The following is a 21,999-nucleotide window of genomic DNA, read 5'->3' on the forward strand; positions in this document are numbered from 1 at the left end:
ATGAAGAGCAAAGTGGAATGGATACTTTTCCCTGGGATCATTTTAATCATTCTTATACTTAAAAAAAAAAATGACCTATCAAGTTGCTTCCAATTACAGAAGAATAAGATTCACCTAATAATATATGTCTAGTTCCCAATTCCAGCAACTTTAACAAATCAAACTAGCCTGCCTCTGATTTCTCCTGTTAAATATAGATTGAAAATATATACTTGAAAATTCATGGTACATAATCAACAGAATTTCCTGCTCCAAGTCTTAAACGGGGATTATGAATATCAAGTAAAAGCGAAATCATAACTAAAAAGTAAACATTGATGCAAAATAATTTTCAAATTACACCTGGGCTTTTTGATAGCAAAAATGGTTCCACACGTATTCATAATTTTTACTTATATATACTTTGCAGGCAATCTGTGTAGTGTCTGCTATTTTAAAACAGAATAATTTCAAAAGTCATTTTCAGTTACAATTTCTAATCAGTAGATATTACCTGTGTCAAAATTTCCTTTCTTATTCCGTACATTAAAATATATTTAACTCTAGCATGGGTGCCATTTCTATAAAGAATCACAAGTAGATACAAAAACATGTATTTAATAAAAACCACAAATATTTTGGCACCTTAATATTGTCATATACTATTCCTCACATTACACTAATTTAGAAAAGAATAGAATAATTTATATGCTCTATTTAATTCAACATAAAAACCTATTTTATGTCATGAATTATTTCATATTTAAAGAAATAGTTTTAACTATGTCACAGTTTTACCGAGAGTTTTCTTAGTTTAATGAAAGAATAGATTACTTAACTGCTTTGGGCTTTTTGCTTTTCAATTCCTTTACTTGAAGCCCAGAAACAAGGCTGCATCTTTGCCCTTTGTTGATATTGCTGTCTAAGCTCATTATCATGTGAATATCTGGTTATTGTTTTATAAATGTTCATTTTTCAGAAGCTTGCTGTTTTTTTCTTTCTCAACAGTCGGCATTACACTAGCCACACTCATTATCATCATGTGGCAGTACTGCTCTTCCTCTGCCTTTGCTACTTTAAAAATTAATGCACTGTTATTTTCTGAATACTGCATAAGCTGCTTATGAGTACATTATGCTATCAAGCAAGCACATGCAGAAAAGCTTCCTAAACTGTTATTCTTTCAATGAAAATACAGCTGGTTCTGCTTCAAAGGCACATCTTTTCACCTGCAAATGGACTTGCTCCTACACTTATTCCTCAATTCATTGTCTTTTATTTGTGTCTGGAAATCTTTAATTGCCTTTAATTAGAAAAAAGTAAATTCAGTGCTTTAATCTTGCAAATACATTCAATCATAATTCTGTCTGGGATGAATACCAAGTTCTATTCACTGTCTGATCTCTATAACAAAGATATATAATTTATTGTCCATTTATAGAGACCACACCAATTAAGATACAATAGAAAAGCAAAGAGATAAGAGTCAAAATATTTGAAAAGAAAAATTTGCAATCTAAATTTAATTACTCAAATGAATTATTGGAAGATGAGTTATTTACAGCATGCCAAAATACTGACAAATAATAAAATTTGTTAATCAAAGTAAAGACTTATATTTCCTTCAACAGTTTTACAATAATTTCTCATCAACTGATTCAAATACCTCCCCTCTTCCTCAAAAAGCAAAACACTATTTGAAATTTTACTTTTCTCATCTTACCATATGATTACCATATGGTATTACCATACCACATTACTTGTATTACATATAAAAGAGCAATAAAATTTGGCATAAAAAATAATTTTCCTGCCATATGAACACAATTTTTAGTTACTATATTGTAAACTACAAATAACTGTGGAAAACTCATTACAAAAGCAAGGATCTATAGTCTTTCCTATGGAATCCTAGAGTAAACTCCAGTAACTATCTCAGTAGACAATTGATCAGCATTTTAATAGCTGCAAAATGAATAAAATAAAAAAATGGCATCATCACAGGCAAAAAAATAATTTAAATGTTAATCAAATTGATTCAAAACTTATAAAACCAGCAACATAATAAAATACAGATAACAAATTAAAAAAATATATAGGTCCAGTGGATTATCATTGGTATAGTACAACTTTATATTTAGTCAGTCATACAAAATGATGTCATGTATTCTTTTAAAGAAAAAATAATAATGTATTATATATAAAAGTAAAAATTGCAGAAAGTAATTTTCTCAAAATTATTTAGGGATATTTGAGATAAGCGGAGGAAACTAGTAAATTAATTCCCCCCAAAAAATCCATGTAAACTTATTTTATAAAGGCAACTCAAACCAATACTTTTTAAGTACTTTGACAGAACAGCTTGACATTAATCATATATTGCAGAAGACCCCCCCCCCATCATTTAACATCACATTTAGTACTAAGAAACAAGTACTATGCTTTGGGTTGCTAGAAAGATAAACCAACAAGTTGCTCATAAGATATAAATTAATTTCTCAGAAAATCATATTAACAGCTTAGGTATGGAGAGAAAAGTAGTTGAGTAGAAGATATAAAGCATATCAATCTTATTTTGCACCTAACCAAAACAAACATTTTTTTTTCTTTCTTCCCTTTTTATTTAAAGTAGCTTCTATGTGTAATGTTCCCTGGGGGATACAGAGATAGAATCAAAGGAAACCATCAAAAAATATCACAGGCAAGATAAAACACAAACTTTCAGAAAAGTTAAACAGTATATTTCAGTAAGTTTCCAAGTGAGTTAAAGACACTCATTTCAAGAGAAATAAAACACTTAAGACTAATATGAACAGAGTAGATTAAACAAAAGGTATACAGAATTTAATTACCTTAGAATTAGGGAGATTTTTTTATTGGTTACTATAATAAATATAAGTACCTTCTATCATTAGAGGTGATCATCAGGGATGCAAAAAATATGTATGTATGTCTATATACTTAAAACAAGGAAGAAAGAAAGTGGTATGTGTTATCAGCCAAGTAAAATGCTTGAAGGACTTCCAGTTTTGAAAATAGGGTAGACAAAGCTGAGGTGGACGCTTCTCTTACATAAACACATAGAAACAGTAGTAAAAAGCCCATCGTGTAAAGCTACAGATGTTGAAAGTATACATATTTACATACACACATATACATATATTTATGATAATAAAAGTAAAAATGGAAATGTTCAAATGGAAGACAAAGGTAAAACTCAAAGCAAAACAGGCAGTTCTACTAGCTGATATCCTTTAATAGCCTTGGGTGGGGAGGTAGGGGTGATGGATAGTGCCTGGTTTTAGATGTCAGGAGGATTGGAAATTGGCTTCTAAGTCATAGGCATGTACAGTACTACTGGAAGAAAAGAGCTGAAACTGAAATACATGGATAAAGTTGAGGTCCTCAAAAGATTAACCAAACCATACAAAAAAGACAGAAAAATAACCTGTACTTATTTGGGGAAATAGCAAGGATCGTTTCTGTCTCCTTTAAGTTCTGGATGTGGAGAAAAGATGTGTCACCTGTGAGAAATGCAAATCCTAACCCTATCAGTCCCAAAAAAGAAGGTGTGAGGTCCAAATTGCAGGAATCTTAGGCCAAAAAATAAGTCTAGAATAACTGTCCCAAATCTATAAAGGCCCTCCTGTCAGTAACTAAATTAAACACTATTCTGTGAGAATATTTCACAATTCAGACTGCTGGAACTCTCACAGAGGAAGAAAACAGAAACAAAAGCAAATGACCCTCTACCGAAGATGAATACACAACACACACACACACACACACACACACACACACACACACGAGGGCAAGGAAGACATAAAGCATAAAATGGTTGAAAAAAATGAAAGAAAAAGAAAATAGCATGAGGTACAATAAACCAATATAATAAATGGGAAATTTGGTACCATAAGAAGGAATAGTGGAAGAATCTTAAAGAATATGTAAATTTGGTGTTTAAAATAATAAAAGAGGAAAAGACAAAGAAATGGAACAAAAAAGAATGAGGTTTTAAATGATCAAATGGATCTTTTATACATGATAAAAAGGTCGCTGAAATTATATACCCATGGATGCAAGTTAGACATAGTAGTAAATAAATGATTGAGAAAGAAAAATAATTTGTAAGCCCTAATCAAAGGTAAGATAAATCTGGGAAATGACAAACACAAAATAGGATAGAAATTTAAAGAGAGAGAAAATATAACAGTGATTTTTAAGAGATATGGATATTGTAAATGAACACTCAATTTATATATAATAATAACTCTCGAAAAGCCATTACTCAAAAGACAAAAAAATCAGAGACTGAAATCCTTCTAGGACTTAAGAAAGACAAAAATCCTTAGGATGAAGCAGCACACCAAATCCTAAGTCTTTTGTTTCTTTTTACCAAATAAAAGTAAGTATTTGCATTAAATTAGAGCTGAAAAACATTTAAGATAAAAAGAAAAATCTTAAACACAGGAATGAAAACTATACCTAAAATTAGACTATTGTAACACTTCTCATCAGAAACACCAGAAACAGAAAATGAATAAAACAATATTGTTTAAAGTTCTGAGCAGATACAAATATCATCCTAAAATTACATACCCAGCTAAACTATAATTCAAGTATGCATACAATGTAGCAATACTGCCTTATAAACAGAGACTGAGAAATTTTTGTCACTAATAGATATTTGCATGAAGGCAAAAGTAACTTCACCAGAAGGCAGATGTGAAATACAAAAAGTAACAACAGCCAACATAAAGTTAGATCTAAGTAATTATTGGTAATTAAAACTAAAAATAATAGCTGTAATAATTGAGTTTGTGCTGTTAAAGATGAGAGAAACAAAGTAATACACACAATAACATGAACAACAGGAAGGAGTAATCATATAGAGTTAAAAATCTTTACATAGTTTTGGATAAATAAAGACATTAATAGACTTTAGTTTTCATTAAGTCAAATATATCACAAATATAATCTGAGGAAGTCAAGAAGAGGAAGAAGAAGATGAAGAAGATGAAGACAAAGAGAAAGGAGAAAGAGAAGGGAAGGAAGGAAGGAAGAAGAGAGACAGAGAGAAATGAAATCTTTCAAAATTTGAACAATGAAAAAAAGTCCAAATTTTTTCAGGAAAGCTGTTAGGGTAGAGACCATCAAAGAAAAACCGCAAGTAAAATTTTGAAATAAAATTCTGCAAGTAGATCTAGATTTTTCATTCATAGTAAATGATATAGAATTAAATTTGCTTGTTCAAAAACAAAGATTCTTAGGCTATATCAAAAACATAAAACAATGTTAAAGTTGAGACAAAAGTAAAGCAGTAGGAAAAAAATACCAGAATACTAAGCAAAAGAAAGGCATTTACCAATATTAACGTGAGACAAAAGACTCTAAGAAAAACCTTAAATGCATGTTTATAAATAAAAAGGCCATTATTTAATAAAAAAAGAGAAATTACTAGAAATATATACAAATTTAGAAACGCTATGCAATAAAAACAGCCTCAAAATATACAAAGCAAAAACCAATAGAATTACAGACAATTAAGATCTCCATAGTCTTAGTGAAAATATTTTAATTCTCCTTCCTCACAGAAAGACAGCTCAAACATTCATTTGAACACCACAATTAACTTAAGCAGTAGTGCATCCTAATGTTAGAGAATACCTCTTCCTTTCAAGCACAGACAGAATGTTTATGAAATTTACCACATATTATGCAACAGAGAAAAGCTTAATATCAGAAACTGATATCACCCTGAAAGTCTTTGAACAAAAAATAATAAGTTTAAGAATCAATTAAAAATACATAAATGTATAAATATATATGAAATACATAAGTATATGAAATATATATGAGCTCAGAAAGCTCTAAATAATGTAATGATACCAATAATGCAATGAAAAAATCTAATTCACAAATGAATACATTATTTTTAAAAGTTTAAAAAGCAAATAGCAAAGCATTCAACTCAAATAATTACAAAAGAAAGAGATGAATAGCAATGAAGGAAATTATAAACAGTAAAATTATGGACAAAGGAATAATAGAATCTATAGTAATAAAAGTTAATTCTTTAAAACATAAAAAATTCAACATCACAGTTAATATTCATAAAAAGATAAAGTTAAATAACATCAATTAAAAATAGAAACTATGATAGATATTTAAAAAATATTTTTAAAAAATTTTTTACTGTTTATTTTATTTTTGAGACAAAGAGAGACACAGCATGAGCAGGGTAAGGACAGAGAGAGAGAGATGCAGAATCTGAAGCAGGGTCCAGGCTCTGAGCTGTCAGCACAGGGCCCAATGTGGGGCTCTAACCCACAGTGAGATCATGACCTGAGCCAAAGTCATGACCTGAGCCACATTCAACTGACTGAGCCACCCAGGAGCCCCGATACTTAAAAAATATTTTTAAAAATTTATGCCCAACTATATATGAATATATTTGAAATTCTTTTATTCAACTTTATTACTGAATGTAAGTTATCCAGAGTGGCTCAAAACTATCGATCTATTAATAGATCTATTTTATCTATTGATTAAAAAAAAAAGAAGAGAGAAAGTAGCTAGAAATCTATTCAAATAAAAAGCCTCAGACAGGGATTTTGGTAGGGTGTTGTATAAACAATCTAGAAGGTTTTATTTCTAAATTTGTATAACCTATCCCAGAGGATATAAGAAGTATATTTCTCCAATTCATTATCAAAATCTTGTATGACTTTCAACCTAAAACTAAACAAAGATGGTAAGAGAATGGAGAGACATATGCCAATTACATTCATAAAAAAGGATGTTTAGAAAAATCATAAATTACTAGTAAACTGAAATCAATTGTGTATTTTTAAAAATAAAAACAAAGTAAGCAATGTAAAGATAGTTTAGAAAAATCTATTCATATAATTTAGCAAAATATCAAATAATATTCCTCTAATAGAAAAAAATCTTCAATAAAATTCATTACTTTCATACATTCATACTTCATTACTTTAAAAAAGGAAAAAAAAAAAACTCTTAGTAAACTAAGAACAAAGGAGAATTTCCTTAGCTCAATGACAAGTATGTACCAAAAACCTAGAACTAACATCACACATAATGGCAAAATGAAAACGAAGTATTGTCTTCAAAGTTAGGAATAGAATAAGAATATCTCTATTTCCACTTGAATATTTTCTAGTCACAATAATAGCAAAAAATTGAAGTACATGTCACTTCTGTTTAACTCAAAAAATTCAATAACTTTATAAAGAAAATGATGAAAATTTATTGAATATATCGACTATACATTATTTAAAAGGATAAAATTGATATGAATTTCATGTATAAAGACATAAATTCTTCCCAAAATAATATATAAATCAATATAATTCCAATTTGGCCATCAGTGGCCTTTTTCATGACTATGTAAAGTTAATTTTAAAATTCACCTAAGAGGATAAAGAACAAAAAATAATTGAGACAAGTTTGAGGAGAGGCCTTGTTCTACCATTCGCCAAGACTTATTATAAAGCTGTAGCATTAAACAAGTAAAGTATTTCCAAAACAACAAGCAAGTTTAATAATGGAAAAATTATTATCTAGAAGATTATTATCAGTATATATAAAGAACTCAATACAATAAGATAAAAATAACTCAGTAGTATTTCATTCAACTTTATCACAAAATTCATTCAAGAAACTATATGTGTGTGTGTATATGTATGTACATATATATATATATATATATATATATATTAACAGATGAAAGGAAGGAAGGAAGGAAGGAAGGAAGGAAGGAAGGAAGGAAGGAAGGAAAGGGCAATTAAAAGTCCACTTACCAAAAAAAGGAAGAAAAAAAAGAAAGAAAGAAAGAAAGAAAGAAAGAAAGAAAGAAAGAAAGAAAGAAAGAAAGAAAGAAATGAAGGAAGGAAGGAAGGAAAAGAAAGGAGGAGAGGAAATAGGAGCAGCAAAATATTCACAAAGAGAGAAATCAAAAGATCAATAAGTACAAGAAACGATTAACCTCAGCAAGTAACACAATGAAAACTACAAAGAATGAATACAATTTCATGTGCGTGAAATTGGCAAACATTTTAAGTCTCCTGGTAACAAAAAGATATGGAGAAATAGACAACACTTTACTTGCTTATAGGCCTATAAAATGGTACAGCAACTTTGGAGAGCAATTTAGCAGTTAAAAATGCACATATCCTATTACACAGAATAAAATTTCTGGTATTTGCCCAAAAGGAGAGAAGAAGAAAACTGGAGTAATATTTTGAGGAAACAATGGCTAACAATTTTCTAGAACATATTAAAGAAATGAATCTATAATATCATATGCCAATAAGAAAATAGAGATTTACAAGTAAATTAATTATATTTTTATAATTTACCTAGCACATAAATATTATTTTGCCTGATATACTTAATAACATATATTTAGAAAATATCTTAATTAAGTTAATGTGGGGTTTTTTGTTTATTTATTTATTTTTGAGAGAGACAGAGACAGAGTGTGTGGGGTAGGGGCAGAGAGGGGGAGGTGAGAGAATCCCAAGCAGGCTCCACACTGCCAGCACAGCATGGACCCCGATTTGGGGCTCAAACTCACGAAACTGCGAGATCATAACCTGAACCAAAACCAAGAGTTGGATGCTTAACCAACTGAGCCACCCAGGCACACCTGTTAAAGCAATGTTTAAAATTCTCTTCCAATTTTGAAATAACTTATCTCTAGAATAATGCATGTGACATTAGGCAATCTTACTACCTAATTTTACAATATTATATCTGAAGAAATGATAACATCTAAACTATTTCCCCTTTTAGTCAGCAATATTTCAGAATATTCAGTTTTTATTAGGTTTATTGCCTTGAAAGCAAGAAGTTTATTTCATCTCAGTTCACTACGCATTTCAAGATCATGCTACAGTAATTAAAACCCTGTCCATTTAATGTGAAGATTCAGTATCTGTAAGGTGTTTCCAGTCACAATGCCAGTCCATTTGATTCTTACCTGAGCAAAGAATATTTAAAGAAAGCTTTTATCAAAGCCATTAATCACTATCATTTAGTACATAATTCAAAAGATAAAACTTTTAGCAGAAGATAAATATTAAGCAGTGATACTAAAACCATCACTCAAACAACAGCACTGGTATCACCAAACACCATTACTGAGTGACCATACAAAAATTATATAAATGAGATTTAGTAATAAGAGAACACTGAAAATACATAATGCCGCTATTCTTTGCGAATGTTCATTAACTGGTAATTAAATTAGCTTACTGATAACTTTAATATTTACAAAATTCAATGTTAAAAAAACTACTATAATACTCATTTGATTTGTTATTGATACTTGTTTTTTTACCACCAATACTGAAATATTGAATAATTTTAGCTGCTTGATTCCCTCCTCACATTTTTGATAGGATGTGGGAAACATTTGCATAGCACTCCATTTAAGGGGGGACAGTGCCAGTGATAGATTTATCATCATTAGTATGAGCTCAGGCTTATGGTACTTTCTTAACTCTGATACAGAAAATTAGAAAATCCTTCCTTGAGAAAATCCTTGAATGAGTCAATCTTTTTTTTTTTAATTACTTAATCTTAACTAATTGGTTTATATTAATTAACTAGTCAATATCTCTTCTATTTCATTTCTTTGTCTTTACAAAAAAACTTATATATATTATAATATCCTGTACTATATGTTTGAGAATCTGAAGACTGCAGAGCATTATCCGTAAAAAGAGTGAACAAAAGTATACCCTCACTACTTTACTTGTGTTTGATTATGATTACTGTATTTCCAAAGTACACACAGGATAATTCATATCCATGCACCAGTCTGGTTTACAAACCAGTCTAACACTTCTCATGGATCTCCCAAGAACCTGGTTAGACAGTTGGGTCTTGTGTAGCTTATACTTTCAAGAGAAAGTAACACAGGAAAGAGAACTTTGTGTGGGAATATAATACACACCGCAGCACCCTCTGAACAATTTAGTGTAAGAACAGGCTGAGGCCTCACAATTATATTACTGTATCTCATTCTTCCTTGGCTCTAATAAATATGAGTAGAATTAAATAAAACAAAAGATATGCCATGTTTATAAAACAGAAGACTTTGAATTTTTAACGTCTATTTTCCAAAATTGATCATTAGATAAAATTCAATTTCAGTAAAAGCCTTAGAAGGCCTTTTTTTTTAGTAGAAAAAACTCATCTATGGTGATAGAAATCAAAACAGTAGTTGCATATGGAAGTGGGTAGAGAATGACTGGAAGCAAATCTGAAGAAACACCTGAGAAAACGGAAATGTTTTTATTAAAATTGGCATTTCTAGTTACATGAGTATATACACTTGTCAAAATTCTAAGAATTGTATATTTAAGAGTTTGTGAATTGATCCACTATATAGTTACTCTTTATGTGGTTAGCACATCCCATTTGATCAGACTTCAATCTGATAAGTTAGTCCTTCTTTTTAAACACATAAATAACATAACAACCCACACGATTTATTAACATCCTAAAAGTGAAGAATGAATGTAGTTAGAAACACTGTTTTTTAATTTGCTTTTATCTATCAGTTAGATGAGTTAGATCATTTCACAGGCTCTTTTAAAAAAAATTTAATGTTTATTTATTTTTAAAGAGAGAGAGAGAGAGAGAGAGAGAGAGAGAGAGGGAGAGAGAGAGAGAGACAGAGAGACTGACCACAAGCCAGAGAGGGACAGAGAGAGAGGGAGACACAGAATCCAAAGCAGACTCCAGGCTCTGAGTTGTCAGCACAGTGCCCGACATGGGGCTCCAACCCACAAACCGTGAGATCATGACCTGAGCCAAAGTCAGATGCTTAACCAACTGAGCCAGCCAGGCACCCCTCACAAGACTCTTGATTTCAGTTTTTATTGTAATAGTGGTTTGTTTTGTTATTATTTTTGTCTATTTAGATTTCCTCTTTCATGAATTGCCTCTTCATGTTTTGTACCCATTTTACTACTGGCTTCCAAAGTACTTTATTTATTTATAGTAGGGCTTTATTTTTCTACATATAAATTCTTCATTGGTTATATATATTCTAAATATTCTTTTCATTTTGCATCTCTTTTGTTTTATAGAAATATCTTTATGGAGTACACCTTATATATCACATTTATGAAATAGGTATTTGCTCTTTTGGTATGAATAATTTCAAATTATTTTCTGACTTCTCTTTGAATTTCTCTGTTTATCCTTCAGTTATTTAGAAGAGGTTTTCATTAATTATTACTTTTTTTATTTCCAAAGAAGTGGGAATGGGTGGGAATGAGTAGGAACAGGTAAAAAGAAAAAGTGCAAGATGGGAATTTGTTTCTAAATTATTTCTAATTTACTACACTTTGTTCAAAGTTCTAGTTGTAGGATACTGATTCTTGAAAATTGAGTGGACTTTGTGACTTCATATGTAGGTAATTTTTTATAAATACTTCATGTAATCTTGAAAAGAATGGGTAGAAAATCTTGCATTTAGAGCACAGTCTAAAACAGATAAGCTTTCTGTTATTATTTTTAAGTTGATGAGTTGACTTTTCTCTAGTCCACCATTTTATTAAGGTAAAATTTTAAAGAAGAATTTCAAGCTTATCAAATTACTGCCATTCAGTCAACAAAATTAAAAATTTTCAGATGGATAAAAATAAATGCTTTAATAGATGATAATGTTAAAAATAAATACTGGGGCGCCTGGGTGGCTCAGTCGGTAAAGTGTCTGACTTAGGCTCAGGTCATGATCTCGCAGCCTGTGGGTTCGAGCCCCACGTCCGGCGCTGTGCTGACAGTTCAGAGCCTGGAGCCTGCTTCAGATTCTGTGTGTGTCTCTCTCTGTCCCTCCCATGCTCATGCTCTGTCTCTCTCTGTCTCTCAATAATAAATAAACAATAAAAAAATAAAAAAAATACTATATAAGAGCATCCACCCTTAAGAATAATAATACAATGTACTTTTGCTTTTATTAAATTAATAAAAAATATAAGAGCTTAGAAAAATCACAAGTACACAAAGTGTATTTCTTTATTGGTAAGCAGGACTGCACTTATTTTTTGCTCTTTAAAAACTATATGGTCCTTCATTATTCATATTCTGCGTATCATATGTATTAGGGAAAGGTTATTTTCTTAATATCACACATAATTGATTTTTTCTTTATCTTAATTCACAGGAATGTATCAAAGGGAATTCAGTGCTTACCAATTTGCTTTCTGTACTGATCAACAGGAAGTTTTACAGTGGAGGCATCTTTTCTACCCATCTTTGATCTCCAAAATGCCTGCTGCAAAGAAAGAAAATAATTATGATGAAGTCCTAAAAAATCAAAAGGACTATCTACAAACTTCAGGAATAATTTATTCCATAAAACTCAGTTTTAAAGCAATGGGTAAAAATGTCTTTGACTTATTCCCTTTAGATATCAATAAAGAACGCAAAAATCTTCCAAATAAATTATCAAGGATACAATTGCTGGTAATTAAATTTCCCAATTATTTGTTCTCGGTAACATTCATTTTTATCAAGTACTATCAATACTCAATTAAACCAAACTATTAGAGAGTATTATCTGTAAATGTGAAAATCATGTACTGTTCATTCAGATAGGTGGGGGTTGTAGGCATGCTATTGGCATAATGTTTCTTTCCAATTATCTACCATGTTACAAAATAAAAACTAATATTTGAATCTCAGACACTTTACATTTTGTTTTAAAAAGCATGACACAGTTGACAAAAGTGCCTAAATTTGAGTTCTAGTGCTGTCTCTCCTTCTGAAAACAGTATAAACTACTACCATTTACTACATTATATGCACTGTTTGATTTAATCCACAACACAACATTCAAACCTTATTATTTTTATTGGATTTAAATATGTGGCAGATATATGTAGAATTTAAGAAACAAAACAGATGAGCAAAGAGGGGGTGACAAGAAAGAGAGGCTTTTAACTATAGAGAACAAAGCAATGGTGACCAGAAGGCGGGTGAGTGGGAGGATGGGCAGAATAGGTGATGGCGATTAAAGAGTGCACTTGTGATGAGCACCGGGTGTTGTATCAAAGTGCCAAAATCACTAACATCCAGATCTGAAACTAATATTACACTGCTAACTAGATTTAAATGAAAACTTAAAAAAATATGTATGTGGCACAGATTACACCCTACTCACCAAAATCCAAATTCTTTGTCTTCCTGGCACAGAGTTAAACTATATTTCCTAGCCTCACTTCAAATATATAATTGAGTAATTGCCAACAGAATATGAATGGAAGTACTATGTGTCACTCCCAAACCCGAAGATTAGAAATCTCCTTTGTCACAGCTGCATTATCTTTCCCCTTCCAATTGGCTGGAATGTAAATTATCCCCCAAAAAACCTTAAGGGTACATATTGAGAACATAGTACCTTGGTCAGCCTGTGGTAGAAGAGGATACTCTATCTGACTTGTTTACCATCATAATACTCTGCTGAAAGAGGAATGAAATTCTATTGTGATTGAGAATTTATATATGTTGGTGAAGTCTATTTATTACAGACTTAATTGTTCCCTGAATGATGCCTGGAACTTGCTCCTCGCTGTTTCTAATAAGGAACTACAAAATAAAGATGCGGTCAGACAAGAACTGGTCAATTCATAAGCAAAAATATAAAATGATAACGAGCTTGGTAATTTGGGGAATAACAATGTTGAAAAAGTCAAATTCTTCTAAAAGCCAAATGGCAAGAAATAAAAGTGAGAAGGGCTTTGAAGAATAAAGGCCCATTAAGACTTCTCAGTTAGGGGCACCTGTCTGGCTCAGTCTGTTGAGCTTCCGACATCGGCTCAGGTCATGATCTCGCAGTTTGTGGGTTCGAGCCCCACGTAGGGCTCTGTGCTGATAGCTCAGAGCCTGGAGCCTGCTTCGGATTCTGTGTCTCCTTCTCTCTCTGCCCCTCCCCCACTTGTGCTCTGTCTCTCTCTGTCTCTCAAAAATAAATAAATGTAAAAAAAAAAAAAAAGACTTCTCAGTTAAAAAACATTGGGATGTTCCCCTCTCACCTGAACCTATTGTTTCAGATCACAGAGGCAGCCAGTATTTGGGTAGAAACAGAGAAGTGCAGGGGTTCTGTAACATAGAAAATAAGCAGATGTCTGGAAAAGAAATTGCAGTGTCACATGGAATTAACTAGAAATGGTAAGAAGGTTACTAAAATCTGAGGGAATTACATTTACAAGGAAACCAACTTTGTCTAAAAAAGGTATATGAATGAAAATCAATTCCTAGACTTCTAAACTTAAACCAACAGATTGCAGCCCCCAAGGAAGGCAAATTCTAGATTTGTAACATCCTCTTCATATGTGACCTGGAAGGAGAACCATCCAGAAGGGAGAGCCATAGAAAAAATGGGCAAGGGAACTTCTGTAAAAGGACCATAATTAGGATCCAAGCAAGAAATTTCTGTTGGGACAATGGACCTTCTCAGTGGCCTCATGCACCCTTGTGCACAGCAGGTTTCATGGTCATGCTGGGTCAGTGATTGCTGTATTTCTCACCCTTCCCATTCTTCCCTTTCTAAATGGGAGTGATTATAGGAGATATGAAGCAGTTATCCTCTGCTTTGCCATTAGGAAAATTTCATAGTCAGTAAACTTCAAGGAACCACCTTCCAACCTAAGAGGGAGAACTGTGCACTGGCTTGATCCTTGACTCTGTGCGGATACAGTAAGTGGGAAGCTTTAAGATCAACCTACTAAAGAGGCAGCAAAGAGGATGTGCATGGCTATTTCACGACCAGAATGGTGGACTATAGGAAAAATTGCTGGCTGCTTACTAAAATATATGTATACCTTTGTTTTTGCTTTGTTTTTGTTTTTGATTTTTCCCCTGAGCTCACTTGACAATTTTCCTTTTGCTGCTAGCTATGGGCATGTGACTGAGGTTCGGCCAACAAAAAAAATAGATAAATTAGAGTTTTCTACTTCTAGAACTAACCTATAAAAATTTTCCATGTGTTCTCATTCATCTGGCTGAAATGGAGACGGCCCCCAGGGTGCTACTGGAAATAATCTGATGAAGATGACAGAGCCTATGACATCCTGGATCCTGAATGACTGCATGAAGGAAAGCTACTCAAGTAACTTATTTTCTTCTTTCACACTGCTGTGACAACAGGAATCACTGCAGCATTTGAGCCTCTATACATTTTATATTTGTTTGTGACAGTAGGTAGTATCATCCTAACTAAAACAAGTATGTATAGATGTCGTCACATAAATTATTAAACTGTACTTTTCCTAAAGAGCATTATTACGGTTCTCAAATGCCAAATGCCTTTGAAATCTGTTCATATCAAACTGTATTGTTTATTTATATTTATGGTCACACTGAACAATCGTAACAGTGGTCCATAACACAGTAAAAGGCATCCCCAAATTAATAATTACCACTTATGTGTAAAAACATAAATTCAGTTAAAAAATATTTTTCTATCCATAATAATCTTCATATTTAATACTATGGTAATATTTAGGAATGTGCAAGGTAAGACAAAAAGTCAAATAAATAAAGTCTTCACTTCTCATACACCATGTGGTTTAACTTTAAAATTTCAGAACTAAAACCAAGACATCACCTAATCCTATATTCTCACTTGTGATTATTCAGAACATTAATACAAGCATCATAAAAAATATCAATAGATATATTATAATTTATTCATATAGCAACCATTTGCATAGTATTTTGCATTTATTAATTGCAAGGAGGAGTCAAGTTATTTTAATCTTGATTATGTGGGGCTAGAAAAAATATCACTCCATTTTAGGAGAGAAGTTGGTTTAAATAAATACATACACGAGGCATTATTACCCCTTCAATTTAGTTTTGTCTGTTGCCTTCATGGAATAGCTTAAATTTTAAAAAGCAAATTACTAAGCCTAGCTACCCAAATGGTCACTCACTATGCTTCCCTTAATTCCTTCCTGGTCATTTAAACCAACATCCTAACAGAGATAACACTTTAGAGGCCAGTATTTTATTCATTCCTTACCTGTAGTAAATAAAAAAAGTAAGGGATCCATAAAGAAAATCTACCCACCAAAGTAAATTAGATTTTACTTTTTTTAAATTGTACTTTAAATAAACAAAGCAATACCAAAATATTTTTGGTGATACCCTATATTTTTATAAAGGCTTATACTCTGTGAATAGATACATTTTACGTTTATATAACCTATGAATATAAAAACTTTAAAAGAATTTCAACCTAAGAGATACAATAGAGAGGAGCTAGTTTGATTTTTGTTCCTAATTTTTGTTCCTAATTATTTTAGTGACTGATAATCCTTAACTAAAATTTCAAAAATTAAACCTTTATTCTTTGAAATTATTCCATTCTTTATGTATTCTATTCTATTCTTCAAGCAAAATAAAATTTTACCAAATGTTGAAACAAACAAAAAAGGCCTAGAGAACACACACACGCACAAATGCCCTACATTTATTAGCTGTGACAAACACAAGAAGGTAGAAAAATATTTTCTTTTCTAATAAACACATTGAGGCTATTCTAAATGATGTAAAGAGATACCCATTCATGTGTATGGTGCAAACTGTCAATGCCTCAGACATCTAGAACCTCTAAAACGTTCTGACTTTTCTTTGTTCTTCAAAGCCTTGCAGCAATCATCATTCATTTCTATTGCTTTGATGGTTAGATAGCAAACTCCCAAGAAATCCAGGGAGACATGAGCACACAGAGCTGCAATTTCTAATAAGACAGCTATTTGCATACAAGATCAGCCACAATTTAAAATGTGTTGTGATAGATGCGGAAAGGGAATAACAGATTTATATTAGCATGTACAATACCGAGATTGTTTTCACAATTTAATTCCTTGGAGATTACATCTCATCACCTTCTTTTATAAAGAACACCACATTCCCTGAGGAACTAACTTGCTCTGAGACCCAGCTAAACTAAAATATGGATTAATAAGATAATATTTATTATTTATGAATTTTGCTGTAGGAATGATTTCAGATTAAATCATCAGAGAAGTTTTTAACATTCTTGAAACTTGATAACACATACTTAAGGAAGAAAAATGCTAATTTTATTTAATACCTAAATTGCATACTAAAATATTTCATAATTAATTTGTATTTAATTAAAACTTTACACTCTTCAGGACTTCTCAGATTAAAGAGAGTGTTTTTGTTTTTCATATCCTTTCTTAACCTGAATTTTACACAGCAATTTGCCACACGTATTTTTAAGTACAATATGTGACCTTTAAAAACAAACAAAGGTAGTGCAATATTCTATCGCATTCCAACGAAGTTATTTTATTGCTCATTTATACCTTTTTTATGAAATCCAGAAAGAACGAGTAAAGAAATAAGGAACCTGAAACCTTCACATATGTCTCTGCTTCCAGAAGGAGCATTCATTCCAGACTGTGACATTTAAATACAGATCAAAACACAGGTTATTAAAAAAATTCAACCCATGACCACAGAAAAAATAATAATCTCAGTTTTTAAGGCTAAAAGACCCTTACTTAAAAAAAAAATCTTACTTAAGTATGACACTATAAATAGTCATAAAAGATGTTTAGTTATGGCTGAGTCAGAATTGGGAACCAATCATGAAAATACAATCTTATGCCAGATGTTGGGATGAACAAAGTAGTAAATAAAGAATGCATTTGTCCCTCATCTGGTGCATTCATTATTTCCAGAGTGATGTTTTAAAAATTCAAAGCTGATTACATAAGTAACATATAAGTTATCCAAATAATAACCCATTTCCCATATAAAGCAAAAACATTTAAAAACCATCAATAACCCAAGTTGTCATGTGTCCCTTACCCATGTTCTGGTGCACTATCAAACTCAGCTTTTAGTTCCATGATTTTGACAAGCTCACTCACATTTTCATGAATTTACCCATGCTCTGAAATGTACTTTAAATGTTATTTCCATATTCCCCCACTTGTGGAATCTATGTTTTATTATTTCAAGCAAGGGCATGTAATTCAGATCTCTAGAGAGAATTCTCCACACTTAAAGACATGAAAAAAAAAATAGGTCATTTGGGAGACTATCAAAGTGTGACAGAGCATCCAAGCAGACAATGTATACTTTGACCTAAATGTAATACTGAGATAATTTATTATAAGCAGGAATAAATTCCTACTATATAAAACTAAAGAACTAATCAGTGGTCTTCCTAATGTTTTCAGAGATCCAAGTGACCACATCTTCCCTTTGCCAAATTAATTTCCTTTATAGCTGCAGAAAGAATATGTCAAAACTTGAACTGTGCAAAGGTGATTTCTAAAATCCTGATCACCTGCCAACACTGACATAAAAATTTGTAAGTAACCGTAAGATAGTTGGCAGTGTAACCCCAAAAGTCATATTCCAGGAAAGGAATCTTAGTCATTGGGACTCACCCTTCAGCCATATGATGGAACTAAAATGAATACAGTATAAATAATACTGCTGGAACAGTTGCATATCCTTGTAAGGAAACAAAACAAAAATTGGGCCCCTATCTCATATCACATACACAAATAAATTGAGGATAGATTACAGACCTAAATAAAAGAGCTAAAGCAATAAAGCTACTAGGGGGGAAAAAAGAGATTATTATTACAACCTTGGACAAGGGAATATTTCTTAGAACACAATATATGGGGCACCTGGGTGGCTCAGTCGGTTAAGCATCCGACTCTTGATTTCAGCTCAGGTCATGATCTCATGGATTGTGAGTTTGAGCCCCACATGGGGCTCTGTGCTGACAGTATGGAGCCTGCTTGGGATTCTCCCTCTCCCTCTGTCTCCCCCACTTGTGCTTGCGCCCTCTCTCTCTCTCTGAAAAATAAACTTGCAAAAAATTTTAAAAAAGAACACAAACAGAATAGATCATAAAGGCAAAAAAGAAAAAAAAAAGGATGTAAATTAGCTTTTGCTCATCAAAAGATACCAGGAAAAAATAAATGTGAATTATAGATACTCAGAAAATCTATATCTGAAAACAGACCTTGCTTCCAGAATGTGTAAAGAACTATTCAGTAATATATGTCATACAACCCAATACAAAAATGGGCAAAAGACTTGAACAGAAACTTCACCAAAGAAGATATATGGATGACAAATAAGCACATGAAAAGCTCTCAACACCATCAGTTATCAGCAAAATGCAAATTAAAATATTATGATACCCACTTTACAAAATATTGGGAGGCTGTGGAGCAACCAAAATTCTTGTACACTGCTGATAGGAGTGTAAATTGACAACCACTTTGGAAAATAGGCAATTTCTTACAAAGTTAACTACCAGCAATTCCATTCCTAGGTGTTTACCTAAGAGAGATAAATACATACGCCCACAAAAAAGCTTTGTACAAGGATGTTCATAGTATTTTTACTCATATAGCCAAAAACTGGAAATAGCCCCCATGTTGATCAACAGATAAACTGATAAACTGTGGCTTATTTATGCAGAGAAAGAAAGAAAGAAAGAAAGAAAGAAAGAAAGAAAGAAAGAAAGAAAGAAAGAAAGAAAGAAAGATTGATTTACATAGTAATACATATTACTCGGTCAAAAAAAATACTGGTAAGACGCAGCAATGGAGATAAATCTCAAAATTACTATGCTGAGTGAAAGAAGCAACGGCTCCTTTAGACCTAAATTAAAGGAGTATTCATCAGTTTTACACACCCTGGTAACATCATTTAACAATGATGACCCCTGCTTCTTCCCTGAAACACTCATTGAAACACTTACTTCCCATGGGCTAAGGAATATGTAAGAGGTGAGAAAGTAGACATGGAAAGTATAGACAAATCTACTATAAAATAAGGAAAAATGGGACACCTGAGTGGCTCGGTTGGTTGAGTCTCAGACTTCGGCTCAGGTCATGATTTCACAGTTCGTGAGTTAGAGCCCTGCATCAGGTTTGTGCTGACAGCTTGGAGCCTGGAGCCTGCTTCAGATTCGGTGTCTCCTCTCTCTGCCCCTCCCCCTCTGTATCTCTCTCTCTCTCTCTCTCTCTCTCTCTCTCTCTCTCTCAAAAATAAAAATAAACATTAAAAAAATTTACAAAAAAATAAAACAAGGGAAAGGAAGGGGATACTATGCAGAGACCAAGGGAGAGGTTAAGGAAGATTTATATATATATATATACATATATATATATACATACATACATATATATATACATATATATACATACATATATATGTGTGTATATATATATGTATATATATATATACATATATATATATATATATATATATATATATATATATATATATACTTTGTTTTGTTTTACTCTTGAGGGCTTGCTTGTTTGTTTTTGAATGCAGAGGGAAATTTGAGTCAGTCTAAATAATAAGTAGAAGGAGCCAGTGGAGGGAGGTGGTGAAGAGGCAGGAAAAAAATAAAAAATGATTGTGCTTTTCAAGTAGGCAGGACGGGATAGGACTCAGTGCACACTTGAACTGATAATCACAGCAAACGACCTGTTTCATGTTAACAGGAAAGAGGGAAGGGGGGCAGGTGAGAATACCTCTTGTGAAGTTTGGCAGAGTCTGAATTAGAGGAAGCTCCACTGGGCAGCTCCACGTTCACACTATGAAGTAAGAGGTACACTGTCTCCTAGGAGTGAAATGGAAGGTAGGGACTTTGGAGATTTGAGACCACAGAGGCTGGAATTGATGCTGGGGAAAAACAGAAAGGGCTGTCCAGGGAAAACAGAATTAATGAGAAACATTAAGAGACTGAATTAATTTGGTAACCATGAATCCTTGGTCGCATTAAACTACATGATTGAAAATAGCATGTTTTTTGCTGAGTGCTTAGCTGCTCGCTGCTGGTTTGGGGAAAGGGTAGACAGCTGGATGAAGCAAAGTTTAGGTTTTCCCAGAGAGGCATGACAGAAGGGCAGTGGGGCAGAAAAGTCTAGGATACTATAAAAAGTGGGTAAAGTGATGTGCCATGGTGTCTAAAGCTAGAGAAGGAAGTGAAGACAGCAGGGGGATGTAGAGTTAAGCAGAAAGCGGACCGATTTTTGGACTTAAAAGATTTGGATGAGGTCAAATAATCAAAGTTTTGAGAATAAAAGAGCTTGAGTTTCTTTGACTAGAGAACTAATGTTTATTCATAGAGAGTATGAGGTGATTGGTGTTATTACTGAAATGAAGCAGGTTATGATCCAGGGTGACTAAAGTAATAGGAAAACCATATGGCAGACAAGTTAAGGAAATGAGAGGCCAGGATAGTACATTACACATGTGGATAGTGAAGGCACCCAGGATGGTGGAAGGATTTGGGCTAAGGTGGAAAGACCCTAAGTCAGGATGACAGAGGAGTGACCTGGGTGGCCACAGTTAACAGGAGTAAAGAGACGTCAAGGGTAGGTACTACAGTCAAAGGGAATGAACTACAGAGGAGTTGGGTTTTTTGTTTCATTTATCTTGTTTATTTTTATATACGTGGAAAAGTAAATGAACTAGAAGTGGCAATAAGAAAATAAAAAGATAACCACCAGACTTTTGATCCCCAGGTGTGTGGAGAGTTAAAGAAAGAAGAGTCTCCACTTAAGAAGGCTTTGGGGAAATGGTATCAGGTTTCAATTAACGTCAAGAGGTAAAAGTAATAATTGATGTAGTGCTTGAAGATGGACAGGGTTCAAGGATATAAAGTATAACAGAGAGAAGGAAGAGAATAACGAGAGGTTGGTCCATTAAAAATAATAAAAATAAGCCTCAGAATAATACGGTCATAAGTATTCAGGGGAGACAAATGGCCAATGTGTCCTCTTGGACAGCAAATAAAGATAACAGGAATGTGTAATGTCTTGAAGAAGGTTATCTCTAAACTGCATTGAGTACTCAGGTCTCTCAGGAGTGAGCTGTGGCCTGGGTAAAATGAAAAAATCCCAGTCCCTCTGGCTGGAATTGAGCATCTCAGAAGAAAGACTTGGGTCTCTAGAG

The 21,999-nt window shown here is 32.7% G+C and overlaps 1 protein-coding gene across 3 annotated transcripts in view; it reads right to left on the reverse strand.

The window, feature by feature from the left end:
- Nucleotides 1-21,999, reverse strand: part of TRIQK (triple QxxK/R motif containing) — a 342,742-nt gene that overhangs the window by 279,770 nt on the left and 40,973 nt on the right. For all 3 annotated transcript variants that reach the window (XM_045050082.1, XM_006943299.4, XR_006592646.1), the window contains exon 4: nucleotides 12,211-12,292. In XM_045050082.1, coding sequence (XP_044906017.1) covers nucleotides 12,211-12,292 — 82 coding nt within the window. The remainder of the gene's footprint in view (nucleotides 1-12,210; nucleotides 12,293-21,999) is intronic.

This window comes from Felis catus, chromosome F2 (assembly GCF_018350175.1).
Source record: "Felis catus isolate Fca126 chromosome F2, F.catus_Fca126_mat1.0, whole genome shotgun sequence".
Lineage (NCBI taxonomy): Eukaryota > Metazoa > Chordata > Mammalia > Carnivora > Felidae > Felis > Felis catus.